The following is a 12,395-nucleotide window of genomic DNA, read 5'->3' on the forward strand; positions in this document are numbered from 1 at the left end:
AAATCTAGGATGCCATGTTTTCATGCTCTCTATGGCTGCACCTTTCCCGCAAATGCAAAGGATCTAGAGCAGCGAGTCCCAAAAGGGGGTTGGGACCCACCAAGAGCAAGACTACACAATATTTCAGGTTGTGGCAGGTTTAATAAAGGGCCTGCCTGCTGGGATATATTGATGCATACTATGAACTTCATATTGAGCAGTTGGCAACTTAGATCTGACTACAACTACTAAGGGTCTTCGGTTTGTGTAAAAATTGTGATTGGACCCAAGACGACAATAGAAGTTGCTTCTAAAGTCAGCAAATCAAAGCCAAACTAATCACTGAAGTAAATGGTTTCATTGTCTTAATGAGATTTGTCTCTAAAGATTGTCAGTAGTCCAGTAAGTCAACTACAGACATCTATAGCTGCTGCTGGAGCTACCAAAACATCCAACTGCCTTTTACTTAGTACAAACTGTATTTCTGAAGCGTTGCATTTTGCCCAGTAACTAGCTAAAGGTATTATTTCCTGTAGTTTTCTAGCATCCGTTAGTTTCACTATAGTGCTTTTTATACATATCTGCATCCTCCTTGACTGGATGATTGCCTCTGTTTAAGGCCTGGTAGATTGAAGTGGAGTGAAGCACCCAGGGAAAGATTTAATGGGGCAGTTTGGGGATAATTGGCCAATATCCAAGGTTTTGCCGAATGGTTCAGAGCTGGAGTCACATTGGTCCATTTTTTTTTTTTTTTTAAAGTGCCATATGTGTCGATCTTGGGTTTGGGTCAGATGGTCGCAGATCCCTTCAGGCCCGGTACAAATTTTCAGCAACATTAAGGCTGTGTGCGCCACTGTAGAGTAGATGCTCTTTAGTTTAGCAGTAACCTGAGATTGCTTCATTACTGACAGATGTAGTCTCACATGACTGTAACTGTCTATAATAAAATGCAAGACAATAAATATAGAGCGCTACACAGTTAACAGGGAAGGATTTAAAAACACCCAGCCACGCAATGTATGGCTGGGTACTGGACAAACACATTATGATCAGCTGTTGTAGTTCAGAATTTGAGAGAATGTCACAACATGGAAGAAAAAGAAAACACAAGAAAGGTCCATTATGATTTTATTTGTTTCTATCTTTGAATGACACAGGTGGATGAACTGTTGTGGATGAACAGATCCCATGGAATATTAAAGCCAACATCATTAGTCATCTAAAGCCTGGAGCTCTGTAAGAACCATCTTTTTTTGAAATGCATGAAGGTCAGGTCATTGTAGAATTAAACTGCCTGTTACCTGTTCATTCTACATCTAACTACATTCATGGCTAAAACACAAATCAAGAGTTAACCATTAAAAAGTTGCAAGACGAGACATTGACTTTAGCACTTAACATGATGAGATCCTAAAAAAAAAAAAACAGAACAAAAAAAAACAAGTACTCCATTGCTTCTGGTAAAGACTTTCTTCAAGTTGTCACTTTGGTTTTGCATTTGTACATTACAATATTCTGCAAAGGAACAAAATGTACAACTGCATAAATATAAAATTCTTCCACCATGTTTAATGGCTTAAACATTCAGGGAGTTACACCACAATGCAGTGATGAATCCAGAAAAGAAAAAAAAAAACAAAACAAAACAAAAAAAAAAAAAACAAGAAAAAATAAAAAAATAAAACAAAATCTTGGGTTAGCACCATTGCCCTTACAGCAGGCCAACGTGTCTAACAGGCTGGACACACAACTCTACATTCAAGGCAAAAATCAGAAGTAAAAGGCATGAAACCAAGTGATAAAACCCCGTCACACATTTAAGTGATTTAACAAAGCACAAAAAGAAAAAAAGGCAAAGTAAAAAGAGTCTCCCTTGATCAGGTGTAAAAACACAAATAAAAAGAGGAAAGAAATTCCCTGGAGTGCAGCCTTTTCCTTACACAGATCAGAAGAGTGTACCATGTTTAACTATTTCAAATCATTAAGTAAGTGGGAGTGTGTGTGTTCACGTCTGACACACACTTGCCTAGAACTGCTAAAGCTTGCTCAGAGAAGAACATGAGAACAACGTGGTTTCGAAGGACCAGATGTTTCAACTACTGCACACTCCAAATATATCTACTGAAGCCACACATGGCAGCGATAGGCAGAGGGGACAAACACAGCTCGCTACACATCAGAGATGGAATTACACTTTACAGTCATCAATGAACAATGTCCCATGGCTTGTGGAAAAGTCTCATTTACAGCAGAATAAATATTTTTATTAGGCCTATTGCTACTCTTCCTCTAAATTACATTCTAATGCTAGACAGAAGTGTAGAAGCTAGCGATGAAAGCAGACAGATTACGAAATCGGTCCTCTATCAGTTTTTTTTCATTCAAGACTAGTTGTGATCGACTTAACCGCTACGACCTACCCCCCTCACTTATCATCTCCTGCATTAGATCGGTATTTGGTTAAGGACAAAAGGGGTGGAGGGGGTGGTGGTGTTGGTGGTGGTGATGGTGGTCAGACAAAGTGCTATGGTTTTGATGACAGTCATAAACTGTTAACCTGGATCTTGACGTCAAAGCGTCCCTGGTAGCGGTCCTTGTCGCTGTAGTGGATGTTGTCTCCGAACACTTTGCACTCGATGCGCACCTCGGTGTTCAGGGTCAGGTTGCTGAACTGCAACGCCACCAACGGTTGCAAGTACTGAGGGTGCAACAGCTTGCCGTAGTACGGGTAATACTGCAGGGGGAAGCCACCGCCGATACCGAAGTACTTAATCTCCCCAATTTTATCAGCATCCTCCTCTTTCTGAAAGGATGAAATGAGGCACATGTATGGAAGGACAAAACTACAGAGCAAGCACAAATGTTTCAAAGAATTGGGACAGATTTGTCACATGCAGAATTAATTCTGTGAACAGCCAAAGGAAATCCCACACACATTTGTACTGAGGTCTAAAGTGGAAAACAACAACAAAAACTAAAGAAACAAATGAAAAAAAACTGTGTACCTTGTTGGTGCAGTAGATGGGGATCACATTGGGCTGCACCTTGGGTTGAGCCTCTTCGGGGATACTTTCATTCGAGGTAGGAGGCTGAACACAAAAGACCAGTTAGCAAGTGGACGGGATACAAGGACTACTCTGTTTTTCCATGGAGAGACTCCATTTCTACCTGGTACTAACATGTGATCTGTGTCTGGTTCAATAAAAAAAAACAAAAAAAAAAAACACATGTCACAGGTGTAGATGAACGCAGGATGTATTGCGGTTAATATCAGCACTGAGCTCCCGATTCGTTATCAATCCAGTCCAGAAGAGATTCCTTTTGATTCTATTCAATTCAATTCTTGATCATTCTGATAACATCAGATAAATACCAATGTAGGAGCACTTATCCTGGAAACTTAAATTTCTTGTACATTCAACAAGTGAACAACACTGTTTGTTCCTTGAATATAAAATTGTGCAAAGTCCACATTATTGGCTAAATAGTTAACATATTTCCTGGTTGTAAAACTGTGGAGCAAGGGTTTATTTTGCTTGGCAAATGCAAAATGACTGTGTAAAACAGTTGAGTAAGAAGAATAAAAAAAACCTGCAACACTTACAAGAGCATCATCATTCTGCTTATTTTTAAAAATAAATGCTGTCCCATAGATGCTTCAACTAAGAACAGCACATCCCCTTTAATGATCACTGTGAGAACAGACAGGAGAGAAACTGAAAGTCTGCTCACTAATTCATCTGAACTGTTTGTGCTGACAAGACATCAACCTGATACCTGCAGACAGCTGTTAGCTGGTGTTCGCTCCCCGTCAGGGACAGACTGGATAAAGTAGAATCCGTACGCTTATCCTTCGACTTCCACGGCCTCAAATCTCATTGTCAGAGATGATAACGTCTTCAACAAAACCCAAACCGAGTCCAGATCAGTGTGCAGAGTCTTTTTAATCAGTCTGTCCCTCCAGCAAATGCCATCTCTAGATTCGCGACGAGATGGCCAGAGTCAGCTGACATCTTGATTCACGATTGTCACGGAAACTTCAGCAGGTCCACAGAGACTGAGACTATAACGTATTTACGCATTTACTGTACAACAAGAGTACAAAGGACTTCCGTGACTCACGGCGGTTCATATAGCAGGCTACCATCTACGGCACTTTATACTGCCTACACATAAGGTTTAGCGCAGATGTACATGTTTGCTGAGAAAGGGCGAACATGCAACCATCGATCCTGGGATTTTAAGAATAGATACTGGATCATCAAAAAAATAAATAAAAAATATCGCTATTAATGTCACATTCATTTATTAATGTAAATGAAATGGTGAATGGTTAATAACATCTATACGATTTGGACTCATTGCAAAAAAAACAAAACAAAAAACAACAACCTCCAACCGCCAGGTTAAAAGGTCACCTGACTCCGCCTCTTCCCATTATGTCAAGCTGCCCATCAAAAAGCTGCAGACAAGCTGAGCTCTTCCTCTGCAGAGGAAAATAAGTAGAGCCCATACAGCGGGATTGTTTAGAGCATATATTTCCATGTGTAACACACAGGGTAGCCGGCGGCCGGCTTCAGCTGCTCGTCTGGAGATGCTGACGGCTGATGACAATGCAGGCAGAGGCCTGTGATCAGATGTCACGATCCAGACAACAAATCCAGAGATACGGATCACAGGTACAGTGGCAGCACTTTGCTTTCCCACCACGGTGTGTTTGCAGCCCCCCTGCTGGATAACTGCAGTAAGTAACTGCAGTCCTCGGACTCTGCTCGAGCATCGTAAAAATCCAACATGCTGTTCTCTTTACCGCTAAGAGTGTGTTGCATGACAGCGCTCTCCTCGCTGCTCTTTGTGGATGCAGAGAGCAGACCCAAAGCAGCTTGTGAGTTGTCTCACTGTATTTCATATCATGCAGGGGCTGCACTGAATAAGCAACCATTATCTTTTTTTTTTTTTTTTTTTTTTTCTTTATACACAGGGTTTTCCGACACTCAGTCAAAATCCATCTACTGTATAAACATGGTTAAACACAGTTGACGCAGAATTCTCAATGAGTAACAGAGTAACAGCTAAAGGTTAAGAGGAAAAATTGGAGCTGGTTAACAGCTCTGTGCATGAGTCTACTATGCACAGATCATGGTGCATGGCTGAAGGGAGCACAGCGTCCATGCCGGGGCACCAGGGAGGAGGCCGCTGCTCTCGCCACAGGGCCACAGCCCTGCAATTCGTGCGCTCGCCATCCGCCTCCAGGCGAATCCACCGCCGTTTAGAAAATGCACTGCATCATCTATTCCAAAATCACATTGCTTCTAAAGAAAATTCAGCCACCGATTACGTCTGCCATCGCAATGTAATTGGTAAAAAAATTTAGTACTATGTAAAATAAATTTCTCGAAGACTAGGCTGCTCTTTCACATCAAACCGAGGGACTGCAGGCACGAGAGTCAGCCGTCCCTCGCTGCCCTCATATTGCAAGCAGCACAGTATATATTTTATAGATTGAGCGCGTGCCATTATCACAGTACACAGTACTACACTCAAGTGCTGCCACTGGAAATACCAGATGGAAGTTGGGTAGGAGGCCCCGGCCATGAGATAGCACTGTAAGAGTGAGTAGCTCTCCTCATATGGCAGCAAGAAAAAGCTCCAGCCAGCCTCTTGTTTAACACTAGATTAGTCACTGACATCATGACTGACGTACACTCAGAGTCTAACGAGCACTGCTGATGGTCTATATCAACTTGTGGACTAATAATAATCAAATGTCATTTTCAGTCTGGTGCTCAATTGCAGCAACCAACAATTTACGATTGAACACAGTTCAACTTTTTTTTTTTTGTCTCCAACAAAACGCGATTCCATTTGCGAAAAGACATTACCCTTGGACGGAAGTTGACGATCCTGTTAAGCTTTACAATCAGGCAGGGCTTTCCCTCCTTGAAGCCGAAATCAGGGTCCTTGATGCCGGAGCAGGGTCCGAGCAGGCTCCTGGAGAAACGACAGGCCTTCCTGATGCCCACCTCGCTCTCCAAGTCGCCCCGGTTCTTGTATTCTGCGGGCTCATCTGGAGGTGGGAGTGAAGGGTTAACTTGGTTTGGACTCATTATTAAGAGTGTCCCAAAGTCCTGCCTGTCAAACCTGGGAGCGTCCCTTAACACCTGTGGTGAAACCCTGACGGGCAGTTAAAGAACGCCAGTATTCTGATGTCTGCCGACGTGCCTTCGCTTGAAAATACAACAATATTACATTCTGTCCACGATCAGATTTAGATTTAGATTAGAGCTCAGCCAAGATCTTTCTAGTGTCATGTACATGTTTGCCCAGAGCAGAGAATGGTAATCTTTAATACCAAAATCTTTAATACTAAACTGTCAGAATGAAGTTTGGGGAATGATGCACAGGAATATCTGTCTGGAATATCTGTATTGGACGTTTCTGTTGCAGCCATTAAAAAAACATGGCCTCTTGGATTTTATGTGTCTTACCATGTAGCATGATGAGGCTTCATGTGAAGCTATGAAATAATGGCTTGTTTTCTAAAAGAAAGTAGAAAAAGCCAAAAGGGACCTTGAGTAAAACCTACCTCCACAGTCCTCATATTTCATCTGGTCCTTCTGGTTGTCATCATCATACTTTGCCAGGAATTCCCTCAAGGCCTTGGTGTAAGGCAGGTAGGTCTCCACGTCGCTGAGGCTGAAGGACACTTCAGATTTGTCTGATCGTGGGGTGTGCGTAAGGCCTGCAGGAACAACAGATCAGTCGCTTGATATTAACAGTAATACTATATTATTTATATTCTTTGTCCTAAACTACAGTCCAGTACACACACTAAACTCTTGTTTTACACAAGACTCATCATCTTCTGTGAAAACGACAGGTTTGTACACAGTCATATAAATAAAATGTGTGCATTGTGATCCCAGAGAATAAATCAATTTAAAAAAGTCATAAATATAAACCTCATATCTTTTATAAAAGCAGAAAATTACATTAACTTTGAAAATGTGACAATTTTAAATGTGAGTTTAGATGTCTCAGAACGACTGTGACACATTCAGGAACCCCAACTATGTGGGAAATGCACATTTTTGCCAAATACTGCAGATTCAGACAGGATGATCAATATCATGTCGATACATACAGATAGTTCTTCCTCCTGCCTCCAATTTCCTGTGCCAGGACAAGCTGAATACGCTCCAGACCTGCAGTGCCACTGCCCCGGACTCAGACGAAACTGATAGATCTCATGTGACTCGGGGTAAGCAAGGTAACGCGTGCTTCATAAGAATGTCAGAGCGGTCCTCTAGGCCAGTGAGCCAGCATTTTAAGGAACTCATTTCATCTGCTGACATGTGTAGTTTCGACTCAATCCATTAGCTGAATGTTTAGAGCACTGAGTCAACTCTAATCAGCTGACCAGAGATCAGGTCATTGACAGTATGTAGCCTTTGGACACAACTGTGTTTGGACAACCTTGCATTGTGACATCATGAACACAATGCGCGAGGAGATGCGTCTCCTATTGGAAGCTTTACGGCTTTACTTTGGAACTCTGAGTCGGACAGTAGCCGAGTGCCGCCAGCATTCGTTCTGTCAAACAGTAGCTCTATCGAACTGTATTCCGCACACGCGCAGTGTGGCCTGGTGAACCCCGGCTGGCCTCCCCCTCCATGGAAACCGGGCGGCAGTGTATACACACAGGAGGCTGCGCAGGGACCATGATGTGTAGATGTGTGAAGATTCAATTTCCAAAACAATATGCAGCCATGTTACATAAGGCCATGTACTAACACTGACACAGATCACATGTTTTAAAAGGCGGAACACTTCTGCTACCGCTACTATCAGATTTGGAGAACCCGGTTTATAAGCGTGTAGTTTTGGAAACCTCGATAAGGCCTGTCAAGGAATCAGTGACACTGTAGCATGTAGCATTTCGGATCGCTGTCTGTGACCAGGTCACCTTGTAGAGTGTCAGTAAAAAGGATGATAAACAATGTGATGATGAATCTTTGTTATTTCTAATATCTAATCTTTAGATTTTCCATCTTAATTATACTAAGGAGATAACTTAAGTGTGCATAATTTCTGAATGAAGAATCAGTCTGACTGTACACAAGTGCATTACTCAGGCAGACTTTTGTAGAAAGATAGAGAAAAATACAATGAAGTGTTTTGGACTGGTCAAATCTATTTAGGTGTGCTGCCAAAATAAATAGTGTCATTTGTGTAGTTGTATCAAGAGAAAGAAATGACGTCCCACGTCTAACCTTGTTTTGGAACTCAATGTCATACATAATAATACAGTCACTTCGACAAAATATTTTACACATGCACTCATCCTGGGACGGTGATTGCAAAACAATCTTGTCATGTCAACAAGGTCAGTGAGAGGGCAGCTAGTGATCCAATCGGTAAGCACCAAGAGGTCAGAGCGGATCTGAAAATAGACAAAACTAAGGAACTGGTCCCACAAAAAACATCTGTATTTGGAAAAAACTGTCACAAGATCCTCCTCTGGGCATAACATGACCCCATTTGTGTATTTACTCATTGAACTATTACTAAGCGATGTGATTATTTTGACCTCTAGACTCAGGGGCAGATCTGCGTCATGGCATCCGGACAGACCGGAAGTGGGTGTCACTTCTTACCAGGGGGGGCGACTCTGTCCTGCCAGGTGGGCTTGTAGCTGCTCAGGGTGAGCAGCATGGCTTGGATGGTGCCGATGAAGATCCCAGCCAAGCAGCCGTAGAAAATTACATAGAACAAGAGAATTTTGACTGTGGAGGAGAAAAAAAAAAAAAAAAAAAAAAAAGGATGAATGTGTCAGTACAGCTGAGCAGAGACAGAGATGGAAGGTTTTTTCTACTGCCATGAGGGAAAGGACAAGGACAGGACTTTAGGGCACGACTGGGCCATAAGGTTGAAATCAATATCTAGCAGAATGCAAAAATCACATAAAAGAATCAGTTTGATATTCAATGCAAGGAATTGGTTTCCACTGTTGACATCACTTCATAGAAATCTTTGCACATATGTAAACATATAAATAAAAAAATATATATATATTATTTGGTTCTATAACTTTCAGTTAGCTTGGTATCATTTACCTGTCCTACACATTTTGTAAAACAATAAGACAGCACGATCATATCATACTGTTACCATTCCACTAAAAAGACGGAGGCAAAGCATTGCCGCCTAGGCCCAAGCCTGGATGGTGTCTCTAGAGTTTGCACTGCGCCGACCACTTGTTCTCACTGTGAGGAGTTGTCAAACTGGAAAGAAACCGAAACCGAAATATTCCCTCTGCAAACAGGTCAACTTTGCAAGACCAACATTACCACCATGACACCCGGTAACAGTTACACAATTGTGGAGGGATACAGTGTCTATAAAACTTTTTCATGCCAGGTGTTTGTGAACCCGCCCCCCCCAACGCTGAACTCTTTCATACCAAAGTGAAAACAAACACAAAACAAATAACTGCCTACAATTGCCTGAACACCTTTGGTCTAGTCACCAGTGCTGCAGTCAGTTGTTTTAGAAGTCACATAAGAAGTTGGAGATCACCTGTGTGTACTTAAGATGTGAAAGGTCATGCCATGTTTTAAAATAAATAAATAAATAAATAAATAAATAAAATACAGTTTGTTCGTCCACTAATGACCCAACAAACTAGCCATCGTCTGTGCTGAGAGGAGTGTTGAGGGAGGCCTCCGAGACGTCTGTCTCCCTTGTTGAGCCCCGTGGCTGCGATGGGAGAAAAAGGAAGTGCCACATGTGCTTTGCCATCACGGCTGTATGGCGGAGTGACAAAGATGGAGCTACTGCTGAAAAACCTCGAGCACCCTGCGAGGGGAACCAACCCACACGTAAAGCCGGAGCCACACAGGAACCGCTTCAAGCGCAGAGAGCGCAGACCCACTTCCGATCCAGTATTTGTAGCTGGACTTGAAATATGGCTGTTCGCTCACAGTCCCCAGGTACCCTGACAAGAGCTTGAATGATTATGCAGAGACAAGATGTAGGAAAAACTGCACGGCTCATACAGATCCAGCATTATAAACGCTGCAAGCGGGGCATCAATTGAATATTAACATTACTTAAGTCTCTTCAACATGAAGGAATCTTTCATCAGATGCTCCAGCTCCAGGGATGTCTGTCAGACACAAACATGCTATTAGCGCCAATGTCTCCGCCATCCATGCAAGGACGCACAAAGCCAGCATTCATTCGAAAAAAACAGTCCCACAGTGGCAGCCATTGTCTTTACAGATTTAGAGGAATTCAACTGCAAAGCCCGCACGTACTGGATCGTAATTACCAAACACACTGTGGGCTCCTCAGTCTAATCAATTTTTAGCGTGGAAGATGCTGTGGAATTACATGCAGCAGAGCGTTGCAAGGCCATTATCTGTGCTCTGGAGCAATAAATAAAGCGCGGCTGGAGTTAACCCCGCAGCTAGCAGGCTATACATTCATCCTGTCAGTCCCTTTGCTGCATGAGGCAATGACAAAAAGGTCACGGCAGCCCGAAACCAATTAATACATGACACATTAGGTGGGCCCTGCTAGATGCAAGGGCATCCAATCAAAGCTCGGGCCCTATGGGCATTGTAAACCTGACATTCCTAGATATCTGTAGCACCTTATCTCAGCTACAGATGAGCCGCAGCATAAGGACAAGGTACATTCCACTCATGTGCGTGAAACTGTATGAATCAGTAAGAACAGATCTGATTTCTACTGTTTCAAACTCATAATTTTTTTTTTTTTTTTATACAAAGGTGGTCCCACATTGTCCGGATGTCCTCTCATCAGAAACCCCTTCAGCACAGCACTGCGCATGGCACGCCTCCAAACGCATCAGCAAATTTCAGATGACCTCAGAAGGACGAACGCGAGCCCCCGGGTGCCGCCGCACACATCGAACCTCACTCAGCGGCGGCTCCCCGCGGCACGCCGGCCGCCTCGCGCCTCCTCCGGCCCCGATCTAAGCCGAGCCGGCATCGTGTCGGTGGATACAACGTCCTACCCAGGTGTTGGGTGTCTAGACAGGACCGGGGAGCCGCTTGACATTGAGAGGGGTGGGGGGTACAAGGACATGCGCACTGCCGCCGCTTGAGAAACGGGAGAAGAAAGGTCGAAGTTAATCAGTTGTGTTGTTCGTTAGATTACATTGACATCTGATCAGAGGAACCCGACACGGATCGATAGTCCTCTCTCTATTTCCGAGTAGGCCCTATCACCTTGACTCACCTTGGACTATGATGCATTTTTAACCCTTCGACTGCCCATTCCAAAACGGCTGAGAGACAACTTGACGTTTTTTCCCCCCAACAACAACAACAACAACAACCAGCCAATGTGGACCCGACTGGGGTCCAATCATTAACTCGCTCTCCACCGCCGCGGCTGCACCGCAGCGTCTACGCTCTCTGAATCTGCAATAAGAACTCGGGATTCCGACTGACGAGCTAGCGAAGAACAAACAAACAAAAGAGCCCCGTGAACATCGCGACCTTTTCTTCACGCGTTACGAAGCTTAATCAGTGAACCAAAGCCAGTTCAATTTGTGGGCTCGTGCGTTTCGCATCACAAAAAGTGTGTGTGTGTGTGTGTGTGTGTGTGGAGGGGGGGTGGGGTGTAAGAATCGAGTGAAACTTGGTAGGTATATTAGCTACAACGAAGCAAAAAAAAAAAAAAAAAAAAAAAATTACGGTGTTGCCGGTTTGCTCCTGAATGCAGCAAAGTCAAATCAAACAGGTGGCAAAGAAACACCAGGCGACCGGCGCGCGCTCCTACAGCCCGGAGCGCGCGCCTACCGCTTCACCACGAACACAGTGAGCAACCATACTTACACCAACTGCCTCCGGTGCGACCCAGCAGCTCCCCTTTCTCCGAATCCCACAGGAACTTCTTCCATCCGCCATCGTCTTTATTTGAAGGCATGTCGACGTATTCCCCCGTAAAAAGTTGTCCCCTTCGGTCGTTCTTCGGCGGACTCCCTCCGTGTGTCAACCGAGTCCCAGCCCCGTCGCAGAGGTACCCAGCCCCGTCCGCTGGAAGGCTCCCCAATATAAACCGTCCCTCCTCGACTCCGCCCGAAACTCTCAACAAGTTACCTAGTAGGAGGGCGGGACGGCGGCGGCTAATTAGGGAGCGGAGAAGCCGTGCGTAGCTCTGACGTGAGGAAGACGGACAGAACAACCTATAGAGGCGGACGTCCAGCGCCGCGGATTTCCTGGCTGAGCCCTGCAGGATGGGTCCGTTTTAGGCAGAAAGTTAGTCGCTGTCTTCAGGTATGGCGGCAGAACACGCGCGCGCACACACACACACACACACACACACACACACACACACACACACACACACACACACACACCTCCGCCTGCGCCGTCCGTCCT

The 12,395-nt window shown here is 44.2% G+C and overlaps 1 protein-coding gene across 1 annotated transcript; it reads right to left on the reverse strand.

The window, feature by feature from the left end:
- Positions 1-1,094: 1,094 nt before the first annotated feature.
- atp1b1b (ATPase Na+/K+ transporting subunit beta 1b) lies at positions 1,095-12,172 on the reverse strand. The gene is made up of 6 exons (XM_040142215.1): positions 11,850-12,172; positions 8,637-8,765; positions 6,566-6,721; positions 5,862-6,046; positions 2,985-3,068; positions 1,095-2,782 (listed from the first exon to the last, which is right to left on the reverse strand). Exons 1-6 carry the CDS (start codon positions 11,938-11,940, stop codon positions 2,522-2,524), a joined length of 906 nt encoding a protein of 301 aa, XP_039998149.1. The 5' UTR covers positions 11,941-12,172; the 3' UTR covers positions 1,095-2,521.
- Positions 12,173-12,395: the final 223 nt, after the last annotated feature.

Source organism: Xiphias gladius, chromosome 13 (assembly GCF_016859285.1).
Source record: "Xiphias gladius isolate SHS-SW01 ecotype Sanya breed wild chromosome 13, ASM1685928v1, whole genome shotgun sequence".
NCBI classification, from domain to species: Eukaryota; Metazoa; Chordata; class Actinopteri; order Istiophoriformes; family Xiphiidae; genus Xiphias; species Xiphias gladius.

Excerpts from the sequence above, each read along its gene's own strand:
- atp1b1b (XM_040142215.1), bottom strand. The coding sequence starts at position 11,940 with ATGCCTTCAAATAAAGACGATGGCGGATGGAAGAAGTTCCTGTGGGAT. Across the intron at positions 8,766-11,849 it reads TCGCACCGGAGGCAGTTGGT|TCAAAATTCTCTTGTTCTAT; the intron begins GTAAGTATGGTT and ends TCTCCTCCACAG. Across the intron at positions 2,783-2,984 it reads CCATCTACTGCACCAACAAG|AAAGAGGAGGATGCTGATAA; the intron begins GTACACAGTTTT and ends TCATCCTTTCAG.